General features: G+C 42.6%; 1 protein-coding gene across 13 annotated transcripts in view; it reads left to right on the plus strand.

Annotated features, from left to right (window-relative positions):
- CRB2 (crumbs cell polarity complex component 2) overlaps window positions 1–17,691 on the plus strand; it is a 63,869-nt gene that overhangs the window by 16,835 nt on the left and 29,343 nt on the right. For 5 of the 13 annotated variants that reach the window (XM_065695794.1, XM_065695795.1, XM_065695796.1 and 2 more), the window contains one exon: window positions 9,164–9,312. The exons of 4 other annotated variants lie outside the window; for them this stretch is intronic. In XM_065695794.1, the coding sequence (XP_065551866.1) occupies window positions 9,297–9,312 (16 nt within the window). In that variant the 5' untranslated portion in view covers window positions 9,164–9,296. Of the gene's footprint in view, window positions 1–9,160; window positions 9,313–9,605; window positions 9,816–17,691 lie in introns of those variants that run through there. 4 more of the 13 variants (XM_065695789.1, XM_065695788.1, XM_065695802.1 and 1 more) reach the window with 2 other exon arrangements.

A 17,691-nucleotide genomic window follows, 5' to 3' on the forward strand; every position in this document is an offset into this window, starting at 1 on the left:
TCCAAAGAGAATCCTTAAAGAGTCTAATGTGGTTTGTGGAATGTTTTACTTTTCATGTAGCTGCATGTAATTGTTCTTGAGCTGCCTTTTTACCGAAGTAATTCACATTAGTTTAAGCACTTGCGATCGCTGAGTTAATACTCTTGATCATGTTAACAACATCTGTTGTGGGAGTAACTGCATTTGCAGTTACACGTGCAGAGCAGAGGGGGAGTACAGTCGTATGGAGCTGTGCTGATGAGTAACTGGGTAGCAGCAGTAACCTCTTAACCCTGTGGGAATGCAACCACAACAGCATACCTAATCACCTACTCATCCACGGGAGTTTGTGTGACATCAATGAAAGTTCTGTTATGTTTACCCTGGAGTAGTCTACATAATCCTCTTTAGCACTTTTGATTGCAAAAAATTGTAACCTTTTCTTGTCATAATTGCTTTTGTACCTTAGTAAGTGTGACTGTCTGTGCCAGTGTACACAATGACTGTTGTGCTCGACATTATCTGTGGGTTTTTGTTTGGTTTTCAGGATACGTATGTATTTTCTTCTCCAGATGATGGTGGGAGAGTGGGATAAAGGTCATTTAGGGCTGAGTCAATATATCTTTTTGAATAAATTGCCAATCTCCTATGTTAGTCCTGAAGTAGGGTCTTCTGGAAAGGCACTGCATTAGGAAAGGAGGTGCTGTGTTTTCCATCTGTATTACCTTGGAAGGAGTACATTGCTACAGAGCAGCATAATTCAGAGCATTATATGAAAAGTGTAATGGTCAGAGGAGACACAATAACAGCTCCATCAAATATTGATAAAGTAGGATTATTAATTAGAGCAGGGGTGTAGGATTAAAATGTCCCTTGAGTTTCATTCCCCATTTGATGCGAGAGTGTGGTTTTGTGGTCAGAGAGTAGGAAGCTCAGGACAACTGGAATCTTTTCTCATCTCTTCACTGTGTTTTTCTTAATGTCCTTAGTGGTTCAGAGGATATGTAATACTATTGACCAGAGTTCGTAGAACTATGATATGCTGCTGTGGTGGCTGAGAGTGAATTTTACCAGGATCTTTCTGTTAGTGTAGTTTAGTCTGATTTGTAGCTCATAAAAGAGAAACCCACCTCTGAACAAGCTGGTAATTTGCAGTCTTGTTGTTCTGGAGTCTCATCCACCTTCAAGGAGATGATGACAGCATTGGATCAGTACTGGAGCAGAGTGTATGGACCACTGGCCATCTAGTGCAGAATGGAGGATAGCATTTTGCTGTTGATGTTGGATATAGTGCTGAACTAAATAGATGGCAAAGCAAAGAGAACGAATTGAATTTCCCAGTTATACAGCCCTTGTTTAAAAAGGAGTTTTCAAATGTCTCACACTTGAAAAAGACACTGCAGGTTAGAAATGAGATTTCCTTTTAGAACAAAGACCTAATCTGCATTACTAATAACAGTTGAGGTCATTAAAATAGAAAGAATTTCCATTTGAATTTCTTTTGAATAGTGTCTGCATTCTCTGCATCACTGGGGTATTAGCTGCTCTTTTCCCACAGTTCTGATACACCAGGACAGTGCAGTAAGGATTTGTTTTCCTCTGAGTTCTTTCTGATTCTTCTACCTAGAAGTGTTTCACACCTGTTATACAAGTTCTGTAAATTAATTCTCCCATTCTTATGCACAAAGTGTGCATTCTTGGCATCCCTCACTGTATGTCTGTTTATGCAGGAGCATTTTAACATTCCCTGTGTGCCCAAAGGCTTTTTTAACTGATAAAACTCTTCAGTCTAAAGCATCTTCTCTTTTTCTCTGTTTCCCCCTTCTCCCTGAAGTGTTTCCCTGCTCTCTCTAGAGCCATTAGATGTTCTGACTATGCACTTCAGGAGATCAATATGCTTTTGGTATTCAGAGGCATTATCATTCTGAGGCTGTGCGACTAGTACTTATTCATCCTATTAACATCTGCTCAGAATTCCCAACATCCCACCATAGCTAACAGAGAATGACCGTTTTGTCCTTGGTCAGGCTCTGTGGATCGGATGCCTGACACCTGGCTTATTGTTGGACAGATTCCATTTCACTCTTTACTTTGTTTTGGCCTTATTTCACCCCTGAAGCTCAGTTTCAGCTGAAGATGGATGGATGAATTGGGAAGCATTGGCTTCAGTGCTGCTGTGGCAATTTGTTTGTGTTACTGCCCAAGTACGTTATTTGGTTCCTAAATTGTGGGAACCTCTTCTCACCTAACAGTAAGATCCTATCAGCCCACAAGGATGTGCTTGTAATTGAAGTACCACTGCTGTGAAGCAATAGAAAAAGACAAGAGTCCACTGGGCAGAATCAGCACATCACTATCCTTACTGACTAGTTTAGTGGAGGATTATGAGCTTTAAAGTTACGGAGAGAGGGTGAACTGTGGCTTTGACTTCAGAGTTCACTGCAGTGGATATTTGGTGGAATACAAAGTACAAGTAGCTTTATGATTATAACAGAAATTGTTAATAGGGTTAAGTTACTGAGGGAAAATAAACAAGCAAATTTGGAGTTAAGTATGTATCGGTATTAAAGTTAATAGCCAAGAGTGGATTAGCTATTTTAATTTCATGTCTGAAGGCCATAACCTCTTAACCGAATGGAAAGAAACTGTTTCAAGGTAGACAACCAATGTGTTGACACTCCTGGCTTTCTCCTGTGCATTTTTATTGCTTCTGTTTACTCATCCATGTACTCCTGAAAGTTAGTTATTGTAGTAAGAGGTGCTGGATCATTCACATGGAGTGTGCACTCTTGAAGGCTACTGAGGGTTAACTCTGACTAACAAAAAGCATTTTCATAGTTGGACTTCTTGATTATAAATGAAGATTATAGACTGCTTTAATTCATCACGCTATAAAACTTAATTTTTCTCTTCTCAGAGGCCATTGAGCAAATTTTGTTTCAGAGATACTGGATGAACTCCCTCTCATGTACACTCAGAGCACCAGTTAGCAGAGCTAAAGATTCAAATGCTTGTGTTGCAGATCAATGTCACCTTCTGCAGACACTCAGCAGGAGATTGGTTTGCCTGCTGTTGCAAGACATGAAGTAGAAAATGTGCATGAACCATGCTCCCTAAGAGAAGTGGAACAAACTAGAGCTTCCCTCAGGGCAGGGAGAAGTGCTTAAGCCCTAAAAACCTCTGCCTACCCTTATCTCTGGTCCAGCTATGCACTTAGGCATGAGGGATTCGGCCTGATTGAAGTCTGTAAGGATCATGGTTAAGATGGGCATGTCTTTGGAGTTTATTTTTTACCATGTCTTTGAAATAAAATTTGATTTGCCATTACTGATACCTTAAGACCTGTAACTGGTCACTCATAAGCCTTCACTATTTTGAAGTTGGGAAAATGCTTAATATATTGGTACAATTCACCTGTGGTATTTATCGTAACTGATGTTGAGCTGTCTTTGGTAGGGAATGTCTATTTCTGTAACATCTAATTGTGTAGGTCCCTAGTCCTTGATTTTAGTTTGCAGTTATGCAGCAGTACTACTAGAGAATGAGAGCACTAACTATGAAATTGTCTCTCATCTCAGATTGTTCTGATCTGACATTAGTGCTGCCAGAGGAGTAGTAATGTGGCTGATCATAGTCAAAACCTTCCTATGCCAGAAGGAAACAGTCGGGGGTAGAAGTACATATACTTATTAAGTTGAATTTGCTGACTTACATGATAGTTTCTTAGAGGAGTCTACACATACAGAGCAGGTCTGGAAGAACTGTTCCCAGTGTGGTGACAAGTTAATTATTCAAGTTCTAATTATGAAACAAATTCAGTGTTACTGACACTGGGATGAACCGCCATTTGCAGACCATGACAAGAAGCTTGAATGCTGTCAGCAATTACGTACAGATCTGTATTTGTCATTCTTAAAAGGTTTGTTAAGCAATCTGACAAATGGATGGCTATGGAAACACTAGGGTTTAGTATCTTGGCAAAATGAAATGTCTGCCCACAGGCCAGTGAGTGCTGCAGTAATCCTGGCAAGGCAGCCAGACCCTCTTAGCCACGCGACAGCAGATCCAGCAAGTTCTGCACACCCAGTTCAGGTAAGGCCGTTACTCTTGAACATCTGTGAAGAAACAGTTGACTCCTGTGGGAGCTCAAGTCTATGAAATACTCTTACAACAGAAGTTAACTTCAGAGGTGTTTGCTGCTCTGGTCACTGTAGCACATTCTGTGGTTATGGTAATCCTGGTGTGAAACATGGCCTATAAAGTCAGGAGTGTGTGAGACAGGTACTGAAAATAGATGTACAATACCCCTGCTTGTGAGTCAGGAAAAGGAACATGGATCTGTTTCTGTACCTTTGTCCTTTACCTTTGTGTTGACAGATCTGTCTGTTTAGTTGCCTGGATTAGATTTAGAGGTAATAGGAGTATTTCTTGAATGGAGTGTTCATTGAGGTGCAAATACACAAAAGCAAAGCCTACATCTTTGGCTTCTTGGAGAAAATTACTCATCCTCAGCATTTGCCCCGTCCATGGTCTATATCCATTTTACTTCTTGCCACCTGCTGTGGGAAGAATGGCTAGTTTTTCCCAGAGGCCTCATTACAGAGCAGACTGTATGAGACTGCAGAGGTTACATCTGCAAGGAAAAAGAGAGCTTAGTGGTTTATGCGTATTCAAAGGTGTCATTTCCATGGTACAAATGGATGTCATAGGACATACAGGACTTTGAGGCTAGACTGTTTAGAACACACAGCTGACATGGTGCACTTGATGTGTTTGTTTTTCAGGTCCAGCTGGGGGTTTTTCCAAAATTCACTTTTCCACCGTCCCTGTGTTTGGCCTTCACAGAGAGCAAACCTTTGCATTACAAGGCTCTTTTCATCCAGGCTCTGCTGCAGGGCATAGCTCCCTTACTTTGGCTCTGATTGTAGGTTCCTTTGGTTCTGGCTGAGCATTAGCTTTTCCCCTGAAGCCTGCTAAGCGCCCTAGGCACCAGCCTGACTCCTCCGGGGTTGCCAGCAATGCAGACATTTGCAACAAACATATGCTAATTCAGAAGGTTGCCTTTCAAAGCTGTTTTTAGGCTGGTAGATCAGAAAGCTGCCCAGCACTGCCCTCCAGTGGCATGAGAGGCTCTCTCTAAGCAGCGATGGTCGTTGTGAAAAGGGTATTTACAAGCATGTTTCGGCAGAAAGCCCTCTCAATAGTCAACACAACTTCAACACACTAAGATCCAGTTGATGTATTGGACACATCCTGCTTCCTGCTATAACATTTTACTGCAGAAAATCTTTCCTGAGACCTTTTCTTACACTGTTAGCTGGTTCCTGTTTGCTGCTCAACATTCTCATCTTCCCATCTGCCAGAAGAGGCCCAGTGGAAGGGATTCACCTCCACCAAGGCAGCTGTAAGCCCTGGAGGAGGATCAAAGGGACTTAAAGTTGACCTGTGGCACTCCAACAGGGTCTCGCATAGATCAAAGGGTACATACATGGTTAGAGCCTGACTTCTGAAACTCCCTTTAGAGATAACTTGGCAGAAGTATGGCCCTGTTTTTACTGCAGCCTAGTCTGTGTATAGTATAAATGGGCTAATATATTGGAGAGGAGACTATAGGTACTGTGTATTTTTTTGATATCCTTGTTATGTTTCTTATAATTTGCTTTTCTTATGGAATGAGGCATGTAATAAAGATGTTTGCACAAGCAGCCAGTGTTGCAAGGCACAGTGGGTGATTTCAGACTTCAGGCAAATCTGCTTCAATTTTGTCCTCTCAAATCCTAACCCTGGACCTCCCATAGTCTGCAGACAAATACAGGAATCTTCCGAGAAAGTGCAGGTCATGCGTATTAGGAAGCATTCTGCTTAAAATGTCATTTCTCTGTAGAACTGATGTTCTGTTGAGGGGACCTGTTGGTGTCCCAGTTTCTCAGTTAAGGCAGGGTTTCGCTGAGGTTCGCAGTTTGTAGCTGTACAACTGACACAAAACATGAATTTGAGCCTTGTTGCTGGTGCATCCCAAGATGCACATAGGTTGCCACAGGATGGCGCTTAATGGCCAGGCTTGCAGGGCTGGGAAGAGATGGGCCTTAAACCTACATGTATGGGGTACGTATGCTATGTTCAGTCGTAATCCACGCAGATATTTCCTATTAAATTCTCACAAATAAACTGAATTTGTGTGTGTAGAGTGCTATCAGGCTGTATTGAGACTGGAAATTTTGTGTGATGTTTTTTTTTTTTCCATGTTTTAAGAGCAGCTTTAAAGTTTTGACTCGCAGACAAAACTCTTCCTTTACTCTCCTGATGTGTAGATGTTGCAGTATAGTGATCAGTGGGCTGCTTGGCTCAGTCCTACAGCGTTCCAGGATGTTTTCTGGTTGTGTTGGTTTGGCAGCATTGATGATAATGAGTTTCTTTTCAACTCTCCTGTTTTCACACAATGGCCTTCACTTGAGTTTGTGCAGTGCAGAAGGGGCATCTAGTGGCCAGGTGGAAAAGTGTGACAGTGCATGCTAAGGAACAGTAGCTTTGGTTATTACAGGAAAGAGCCAATTTCGAGATGGAGATTGGACCTTGGAGAACAGTTTGCATTGTTCAATTTGGACAAGCAGATTTGTATTCAGTGATGAATTCCAGAAGTGTAAGGAGGGAAGGTGAGTCTCTCCCCTCTGAGGCAGCTACAAGCATGAAGAAAGATCATGAAACTCATGCAAATGCACATTGTTCTTTGAATGGAAAGTGCAGACTGTTTTGCTTAGATTCTTTGCTGTGCAGTTCATTCTGAACTGTTTGTAGAAAAGTGTATAGGATTCTGTTGTGAAAAGTACACAAAAAGGTATAGAATAAGAAGACAAACAGGTTCTGCTGAGTACCCCCCCCAGACCTACTTTCTCTCCTTACTCTTAATCCACCTTGCTTACTGCTGCCCCATTTTTATGGCATGCATTTCCGGCTTGCAGAGTTTCTTACCTACTGGCTGAGAATAGAAGCCTTGCTGTTATGCTGGCTTTAAGTCTCTTGTAATGAGTGTTACCCAGACGAAAGCAGCTGTGTCCTTTGGCTCTAGTTTTAATACTATGGTAAAGAGCAGATTATAGTGACGTTAGACTGCAGCAATGCGGAGGTAGCACAAACCAAGGCCAGTTTGGGGAAGGCTTTAGCAAGGATGACTAAGGACTCGGAGCTTATGCTTTAGATAACAAATCCACCCAGTTGTGCTCCTTCTTTGGAAATGTAGTCAAGCCTAACAAATCAGGGCCTGTACAGAGTTGCATTAGGGTCCTTTAATTGGACTAAGCTGGTTAATACCACGCTAGCTTTTGGATGCCCAAGGGTCCAGTATAGAAATGGTCTGACATTTATACTGGCAAAATCTCAGGAAGTTGCAACCATGAACACTGGAAAATAAGTTCTAATATCCTCACAGGTGGACACTAGATTCAGGTACTTTGATTTTTATAAGGAAGTTGGATGTCTTGACTATGTGGGCTTCATTAGCTTGGGTTTTGAGCAACACTAAATGAGCCTGAAGTCCTGGCAGACACTCAGATGTACTGGCAGTTAGCAGGGGTTGAAAGGAGCAAGTGAACACTTTTTTTCAAGAGGATCATCCCTCATAACTTGCTGCAATCCGAGAACTCGCAGTCTGTGTGTCCTGGCAGTGATAAGGCATGGGAGTCTCACCTCTGTCTGTGGAAGATTTTGGCTGAGAACCATATATACCCTATTGTGACAAAAGGATGAAATGCTGCCTTCAGAAAGGTACCACTGATACCATGTGTGATGTTACTGGTGTATCAACCATGTTATCAGCTCAGCCTGAACGTGTCAGTGTTAACTTGACAGAAAGACCAAATGAAGACTCCAGAATAAAACTCGGTCACTAATGCAGGCCACACAACACAGCAGAGCTACACAAGACCTAAGCCTCTGTGGGAGGATGCCCACTTTCTCATGTGTGGGGATTTGTTGCACTTATTCTGGTTTTTGAAAGCTGAGCATGTCCTTCAGGTAGACACATGAGCTCCAAACTACTGTGGATAGGTTTATTACCCAGGAGTTGTGAGGTATTGCACAAGTCAACTTACAGAAGGGGCTAAAATTCAGTAGGGGAAGAATGGTGGCTTCTTGCAGTATAAATTGTGCAGTGGATTTGTGTGTATTTGCTTTGATTTGGAAAAGGTGAGTTGTTGTGAGGATAATTCATGCGGGTGAGGCATTCTGAGCAGAAAGATTCTGCATGTGTCAGTGTTGGTGACATCCCCTGACAGCAAAAGAGAGTCTGAGGAGAGAGAAATGAGTTCCAGATGGTTGTGTTAACTGGCAAGAAACTAATGCTGAGGCTGATCTTGAGAAAACAGACTGAAGACACCAGAGATGAAAGTGGGGGCAGTGTGGTCCAGATAAGGTTGATAACACATGATATATCATCTTTGGAGCATTCCAAGGCAGGATGGTGAGATGAACCATTTGTTCCTGAATTGCAGTGTTTTGGTGGTGAACTCTCTCGTGTGGTGACTGTTCTGCTTTCTGCACTGAAGGTAAAACCAAAGGCAGTAAATCCCTATTTCCTTGCACATGGCCCAGCAGCCTCTGTCTGCTCTGCAAGGATGCTGAGATAACACACATTACTCATTGTAGGATTGCTGTTGTTTTCATCATGTGCAGCTTAGGTCTGCCTGCAGTAATTCCTTGCTATGCTGCATATTTCTTGTTTAAACTAGGAATTTGTATGGCATCTTACCTGCCTTCTGTCTTTAGTTGTCGGTGGAAGGGTGAGGCAATGCACGTAGTTCTTATTATGGTTAATTTAATCCAATTGTGATGTGGATTTAGAGGTACTTAGTAGGTCACAGCAGCGTGTGGGCTCTGTCTTTTTCCAGTTTGTCTCATAAAACAATGGACACTGATACTTTTTCCCACTTCTAAAGCTAAGCATATGTATCTAAAGATGGTGGTGCGATTTGGTGCTTGTGTAATGGAGACGCTTCTCCTGTTGAGCTCTGCAACTGTTCCTTAGTTGGGAAAAGGATTCATGTATGTTTTGTGGGTTCATATGTCTTGTGGGTTCACCCATCTCATGATGCATGGGGGACAGCAGTAAAGACAAATGTGGGCTAACTCTGTGACTGGGATTAACAGTGTGCTTTTGTCTTTTGTCTTATTTTCTCTTGGAACAAAGCAGCCTTGATCAGAAAATTGTGGTTGATCCTCATCTGGATTTCGCTTATAAATATGAGCTGATACAGAAGCCTGCATCTTAGAAACGCCCCCAGCCACCTCAGCCCCCAAGCCAGTTCTGAGCTCCTGTCGCAGCCATGGAGGAGACACCAGGTTTGTTTTCTTCATTATACTGGGGGAGTTCAAAAACCAGAAAGCAGAAAGCAACACCAGGGTCCTTTTTCCTTTTTGCCTGTGCTGTGACTCTCCCAGTTCTTCCTTCCCTTTCTTGCTCCCTTTGGCAGCCTGTAACTCACCAGCTGCCTGAGCCTGTAAATCCGGCTCTCCTTGCCCTGTGCAGTTCGATCCGTGCGATCCAGGCAGCGTTTTCTCCTTGTTCCAGGAACACGAGTGAAGCATTGAGAGTGGACAGGGACTCTGTCCACTGTGTTAGTGCTAGTCCCCAGTTCGGCGGAGCATGGAGCCAGTGCCTGTAGTAGGGAGAATTCTCCAGAGTCCGTGATGTGGACAGAGCTGGTATTTGCTAGTTTCCAACTACTGTTTCTCCCCAGAGGTTTGTAGAACAGCCACTCTTAGACTTGTCATGGAATTAAGGAAAACTACCTCCAGGGCGTACAGTGCTGCTCTCCTGCTGCCACTTTTCCTCTTATTTTGGGGTAAGTTTTTCGTCTTCTGTGCCTGATTCTTACCCAGCCACTATGCAGTAACTTTGGATCAAATCTGTGACCTGCAACTGAACAGAATGTCGCTCACAGTGAGCTTTGATGCCTGAAAACTTCTTGTCTGGCAGATAAACAGGCATTTCATTCCAGATACGTTTTACCTTCTGTTTACTTCTTGTCTTCTTTCATCTTTCTCCTTGTGCACATGTATATATGCATTTATTCACAAGAGCTGAAAGTGTGTGCACTTTCATGTGATGAAGTATTCAGCTATTGTAGTAACCTCTTTCTCCATGTAAAAGTTCTGAATTTTATGGTTGTGCCCCTAAAGAAGAAACAGAGCTTTATTGCCATTCTGTGTGCTACAGAAATACATCTAAGCAAAAGAGGATTGTATCTAGGGGAGTATATTAATATGCTGAAGTGCCAGATACCTCTGGTACAAAATGTGGAGGAAGAAGAGAATACACGAGTATTCTCACAAATTTTGAAGCAACCAGATTCATCCTGAAAGTGCACTGATGGGGTGCTGGTTTTGGTGTTTTCCACATTGAAACTTATTTTATAGCCAAGTAATATACTTGAGTATACTGGGATTCTTCATGTTCACATGAACATGTCTTCAGGCTCCAAAAATCACCCTTGTATACAATTTCTTACGCTTTCTGAAAATAGTGTTCTCTGTTTCTTCTGGGATGGTGCCTGAAGATGGGGCCTAGACATCTGTTTTAGTCGTCTAGGGATTATATGGTCATGTCAGAACATGTCCAGCCTTTTACTGGAAAGTGTGATTGGGATTGAACTAGCCTCCTTATCCTCTCCTTGGCACTGCCAGGCCAGTATCTGTGTGTAATACTCCTGCTTGGTTCCCAATGAGCTGGGACAGGAGTGATCACTGACGTGAAGGAGTGGATGTAAAATACGGAGAACATGGGGGAAATACGGCAAAAGTGCCTTTTCTCTGCCAGTACCCGCTGAACACTGCAGCTGGCATTCTCTTGCATCAGTAGCTGATGTTTATGTACTTCCTGAGAGTTGGAGAAAGTTTTCAGCTTTCCCTTTGGCTCCCCGACAGTTTATCTTTCTTTTTTTCTTTCCCCCCTCTGAAGCCTCCCTAAATCTCCTTTGCTCTGATCACCTCAGACTATGAATATGAAAGTCAAAATATGGTTAGATTTTTGTCTGATACTTTTCCCCCCCATCTCTTTGTACCAGTTGCTTTGTCTGGTGCATTCACTCCAAGTGCCTGGAATTCCTCTGGCCACAGGGAAGCAGCAGGACTGTCTTTTGTATCTAGTAACCATAGCTACTGGTTTGGAGTGTGAAGCAATTATGGTGGCTTTGTGTTGTGCTGAAGGAAGGCCCATTGCATACATGGTATTGTTCAGGAGGTGGCTGCCAGGGGGCTGGCATGTTTCTGAGGGTTTGTGCTGTTTGACCATTGCACCGGTAGCTTTTTACTGGGGTAGTGAAAGCATTGTTTCCTTTTGGAGTGCAGGTGAATGACACATCTTGATAGATCCCAGCAAAGCTCAAAGGAAGGGGTAATTTCCATAGGGGTTCTACCTGCTCCTGTTTTGCAACGGGAATTTTGCAGATTTTAACTACAGAGAATGGTAGTATTTTTTGGAGCATTTGCAGACTCTTGAGGCCCTTAGAAAATGGCTTTTCTTGCCCTTGTGAGGCATATGACTACTTTTTTTAATGTCTAATTGAGTCTAGTGTCAGTGAGGCACAGAGTGGTCACGTTACCTATTCTGATTCTCCAGATGGGCTGTTGCAAGCTGTAACCCTGAGACCCCCCTACAGCCAGCTCCACACTGCCTCCACTTGTTTGACATAAACTCCACAGGGACAGTAGTGCAGACTCTGCATGTGACTCCAGTTTTACTGTCTGGAATAGGCTGAGAGCTATTCTGCCCAATTTGTGCTCTAAAGGAGATTCTGGAGGGCAGAATGAGTGTCTACTTATTTCTGTTCCCACAACTCCAGCCGACAAGGAGCAGAGTAATTCACATACTTTTGGCCTGGAGAATGCTTTGGACACCTATTGAGAAGAGGACATGTGCAAACAGACCTGTTTTCTGACAGTTCACTATCTGCTCTAATGCAGCTCTTGAGATTATCTCAGACACAGGGACAGTTTAAATCTCCCTTGCTTCAAAAGGTGGAAACAAAGACATACAATCTTTTCAGCTGTTTTGTTGATGCTCAGTGTATTTAAATAAGAATTGGAAATTAAAGCTTGTGACTCAATCTGGTTAACTGAATACACAGGAAACCCCCTGTCTCAGTGTTTGATCTGTGGAAATGGCTGAGAGATCAGAGAATGTGTAAACCATGGAGGTCAGCTTGGAGAAGTGTTTACTAAAGGGAAAATACTGGATGTCATAAGCACAGCAGATCAAAGGGTTACTGTGGCAATATATGCAGTACTGTCATAAAATGTGGATTTATAGCTCCTGTCTTTCTTCAAGTTCTAGAAGCAAGATAATAGGAGTTACATCTTTAAATCTGAATTAAAATAGTGAACAGGTAATGGAAACAAGCTGGCTGGCTACTTGTTCTGTGTCGAGTAAGTCTAATTCCCTGAAGTGGTATTTCTGATTAATACTGGTAATACCTCTGGCCATCATATTGGCACTGCTCAGCGCTATGGATCGCTGCCCACCGTTTGGCACCATTCGGCAGTTCACTGGGCAAGCTGGGTGGGAGAGAGCCAGGAATCACATTCTGCTTCTTTGTGGGGGGACAGATACTCTGCATATTTCACAAGGGGAAATGGAGCTACATCTGCTTGTGCCCATGTTAATGAAAGTCTAGTGGTCTAGGCCTTTATAAAGTCTTTATAAATAATGTACACAGTAGACAGTACATATCTCTGGCATGAAAATTTTCTGTCCCACCAAAACTGGAACATGCTAATGTTGTGGTCTGGGGCTTGTTGCTCTCCAGTAACAAAGAAAAACAGTGTCAGAAGTAGGCTAGGAAATGATGAGCACTCTATCCATCTAAAACACTAGACAGGAAAAGCTGCAATCTGAGCTATGTGCAAGGACATCACTAGAGGGTTTTAAATTAGTATCCAAACTGGTAGTGGGCAAGATACAGGGTTTGTGTGATTAAGAACTTGACTCTGGGCACTAGAATCTTGAGGGGAATTGAATATACCTGATCCTAATGGTGACATTATCTGAGCATGAGACCAGGAAATTCAAACAAAGTTGATGGGAAGTGGCTGTGGGGAGAGGGAGCAGCTGGTAGGTGGGAGCAAGTTACTTCAACAGAGCTTGGCTGGCAGAGGTGGTTAAGCTGCTGCAGCTCCAGGGCTTAGTAGTTGTGATCAAACACTGGTATTTTGGAAAGCTTCTCATGCCCACGTTTTCTCATGTTGAATAGAGAAGCCCACTGTTAAAAGAGCTATCAAAAGATGCCCATCACTGTGTAAGAGGACAAGGAATACATATTATGGAATATTTTAGGCTAGGTGAAAAACCAGTGCCAATTATTAATATGTCATGAGCTTGTCAGTAGCCTCAGAATTTCCTGGCCTTGTTTTCTGCTGCTGGTATTACTGGAGTAGGTGTTTTTCTTGAGTCTGGGAAGAAAGGATTTAATCTCTCCATGTCAATAAGGAAATTGGGCTTGTAAATTCTTCGGTTGTGTAAAGCCACCTAAAAAGGCCTTGTATGCTCCCTGAATAAGGACACTGATGGTACTTCCTAAAGGGTTCAATTTTATTCAGCCATTTCTTTCCAGAGTTAGCAAGGATGGAGAAGAGAGAGGGGCAGCAGCATGAAAGCCCCTTTTAGGTCTGTCCAGTTTTCCTTCCTGGTGTGTGGTTCCTGGGAACAGGCCATGGTGTGTACCCTTTCGCTAATCCTTTACACTGACCAGAGTAGGGAAAGATCAGCAGAGGTCAGCAGGGATTTACTAATATAAGCACATGCCTTCCTGTTGTCATGGAGACATAACTCTTTCCATTCCTTTATTTGAGTTTAGTAGCTGTGAAACTCTGATAGTTGAGGTGGAGGGGTTCTCTTTCTACCCTCAGTATCTTTCTCTAGTGGGAGCTGTGCTGTGGGGATTAGCAGGAGCACAGCCTGGCTGGTAGGAATTGCATCAGGCTGGGGTTTTAGCAGTCACAGTTGAGGTATTATATTATTCCATTTGAATAACACATTAAATATAATAAAAAAGCCCAAACCCATCAATCAATTGTCAAAATTGTTCTTCACTATGAAGGAAACAAGATGATCTCTGGGCTGATAACCCCAATGCTGCCACTTCCTTGTTGGAATTTAAAGTGACCATTAAGAGCACCTTTATGGGAGTTATCAGTGAGGCACTGGGCATCTCCCATGAGGTCAGGTGTATCCCAGCCTGAGGGCATCCACCCTCCTTCCTGGTTTCCCAGGACTTTGAAAAAAAAAACTTATGAAAAGCAAACCCAAAAAAAACAGAAGCCAGTGGATAAGACTAAAGCGGCATCTCACGAGTGGTGAAGTAATAAATGACTGAAGCTCCTCATCTTGTGTATTGTCTTAGTAACTCATCATTGGCCTCTAATAAAACCTTTGGCCAGCATAATGTCAGGATAGAGAGGGGAGGCTGTGAACGAAGTTACTTCAATGCAACTCCTGTTGTGGGGGAAATTACCACTGAGATTTCACAAGTATGAGATAATGGAGAACAGACAAAGTCGGGGTTGGTTTGGTTTTTAAAAGACGGAAACCTTGCTTCAGCTCTTTGAGACCCTCCTCCTCCCACGCTACCTTTGTCAATTCCCACAACTCTCTGTCAGTCCAGTGCAGCAGCATCTTGTCCCGGGATACTGAAATAAGAGATCCCTCAGAACCCTGGGACAGAGACAGTGAACTGTTACCACGGGGATCTCACGTTGCCCAGCATCTCATTAATTCCTGTTTTCTCATTAATGGCTAGAAAACTTGCTGTTACAACTGCCCTTTGAAAGATCATTTACTAAAGGTGTAAAATTCTTAAAGCAAATCATGAAAGCAAAGCCTGGTAATGCAGCTTGTTTGCCTTAAAGTGATGCAAAAGGTCACAGGCCTCAACTTCGAGGCAAAATCTCTGACAGCTACCTTTAAAGTGTAAAACCAGACCCGCCCTGACAAAGTGCAATGAGTGCTTTATATGCAACTCTGTGAGCCTTTGAAGTCCCTCCTAATCCACCCCTAAATGCCTGGAACATGTTCTTCAAAGAAATTGGAGTCTTCTCCAGTTTCATTTTAAGGTAGGGTTGCAGGATGGTATGACTGTAACATATTTTATGGTTGTTTTCCCGCTTAAAAACATCACTGATTCATATTCTTGTGATTGGTAAAGGAAAAATCCTGAATGTCATTGTTAGTCCTGCAACAACTACTTCTGTGGAAGACTGTAAACTCTTCTGTCATTCAGTGATTTCTTCGACCTTATTTTCACCATTTTAATGGAACAGTGTTGTCTGAATTACCCATTTTCATGATTGGTGTGTTGTGCAGCAGGAAAAACTTGTTCACTGTGCTAATTAGCATTTGGTGTGTGTTTGTATGCTATTGACAATAATAATCATTAATCTGTTCCAAAATTAAGAGGAATTATTGTATAACCTAGGGCTGATGGATGAAAATAACAAAAGCAGAGCTAAAAACATCATATACATTCTCTCTTGAGCTAGGTGGTGATCTAAGTCTTTGATATCCTTTTAGTCCACTACATTCTTCAGACTCTGCATTCAACTTCCTGGCAGCATCACAAGTGGGACATACTCAGTCTCAATCCTGAAATTCCCCCTTTCTGACATCATTTTGTAACAAATTCTGGTTTGAATTTGTGTCTCATCTGTGGAATTATTTAACCAGAAGTTTAGCACTGCTGCTGAATGAATATTAGAGTTATGCTATATTTACACAAGAGCATGTTTTATCCTTGGGAAATATTTCCGTATGAGCATAGGCGTGCTATAAAAAGGGGACTGTATCATATAATCTTACAGTTAGTGCTAATGCTCCTGTAACCTCTACTGAAGAGGGCAAACGTGGGTGATTTTCTGCAAGCTGCAGTTCACGGAATAATTTGAAGGTATTTAGATATTATTTTATTTCTTGTGATTTATGCTGCAGTCTTCTCAGCCTGCTCCATGCATGCCTTATGAGCAGTGTTACTTCAGGATATTTGTTCAAAAAAAGGAACATTTTCCTCCAAAGTGAGGTCCTGCTGAATTTAACACTTTAAGATGTAACTAAGGTAACATTTGGTTGTAGAAAGTAGCTAAAACTAATAGAGTAACAGTGCAAGAATTGAGCCTTTCTCAGTCCTGTATGTAACCAGTTATTCACCACATCTTACAAGTACATGTAACTAGTTAACTGCTGGTATTGTTCATGGTCATAGCGAGTTTAGAGGAGATTGCAGTTCTCCTTGTTACTATTCTGTTGTTCTTTGGTAGGCCAAGAAGGTCTGGGACTTTCTAGGGAAGCTTTCTGTTTGCTTGTCTTGGTATCTGTAGTGCACCCCAGTTGTGTCTACAAGTTTCTGTGTGACTGTTGGGCCATGTATTTGTCACCAAATCGTATTGTCATGGACAGACATTAATGACCAGTACAGATTATTGAGCACTGCAGTATGATGGACTAGAATAGCAGAGGTACAAAAAGGTATGGCTCTTGTGAAAGAAATTTGGAAAAGACAAGAAAAATAGCAAAGGGGTTTTGTGTTTATCTGCAAGAAGCATTTAGACTGTCTGCTTAGGGTGGAAACAGAAAAACCTTCATGTAGCCTTTGAAGTTACCCTGGCCTGTCTACACCAGCAGTGCTTGGTGATTCTTTTGAAAGGTGAATTTCTTTGCAGATTTCTCTGCAAATCAAAGTCCTTCCAAACATGCAGTGGACTTGGTCTCTGGTTTTTTATCTCGAGCTGTGCTCCTGACCTGAGGAAAGTGCAGCCTGGGGCTGGTTACTCATTAAGTGTACAAAGGCTCCTATCTCCTGCCCAGTAAAGCTCTTCTGTGGAATAGTTTCCTGGGCTCCCACTCTAATTGCTGCGGAGATTCCAGGCAGATTCCGTCATCCTTGTTTTCTGCCTGACTGGGAATCTGAGAATAAAAGGGTCGATGGCAGAATAATGAGATTGCTGGACAGTGCAATGCTCAGCAGCTCTCCCCAGCATCACATGAGAGAGGAAGGGAGGGGTGGGCCTAGAGATGATGCTGGGAAGAGAAAGGGCTGTCTAAATCCCTGAGCACCCTCCCTCCCCCCATCAGCACTACCTCTTAAAAGAAGACTTAGAAACTCTATAGGCTCTTGGTGGGAGGAATTTGGGGGAGGTCAGGGCAAGGGCAGACTTTTGTAAACCAAACACTCCTATAAACCCCTTTCAGATTCTGAAGTTGGATGCCTCCACCTTCAGGTACAAAGAGACTGAGGAGCTGATTGGGCAGTGAGTTGTAGATAACCACTGACACGTATTAACTACTGGGTGTGTAGAAGGTGCACCAGAGCAAGGCAAACATGACCAAAAATAGGCTGGGATGATGATGGCATGAATGAGAGAATGTGTAAGGTCAGCCGAGAAGTGATGCTGTGGTGTGTGATCCTGGCAAATCCTTAGCATGGCATGTTAAAACATTTCTCAACTAGCAGTGGTGGAACAAGGGCCTACAGTTACAGAAGGCAGCAAAAAGGGCAAAGAGCTGCTTAACTGTGGCATCTAAACCCAAGGTAAAATGCTAGAGATAGCTTGACTTCCACTGCTAGGCAAAGTCAGCATTGTCTCACCAGAAGCAGGAGCTATTTCTCAGATACCATTTGCTGCTATTTCAGAGCTTTATCTCTGCTTTATGGTCATTTTTCATAGATGTTTTCA

This window comes from Lathamus discolor, chromosome 15 (genome assembly GCF_037157495.1).
Source record: "Lathamus discolor isolate bLatDis1 chromosome 15, bLatDis1.hap1, whole genome shotgun sequence".
Classification (NCBI taxonomy): Eukaryota; Metazoa; Chordata; class Aves; order Psittaciformes; family Psittacidae; genus Lathamus; species Lathamus discolor.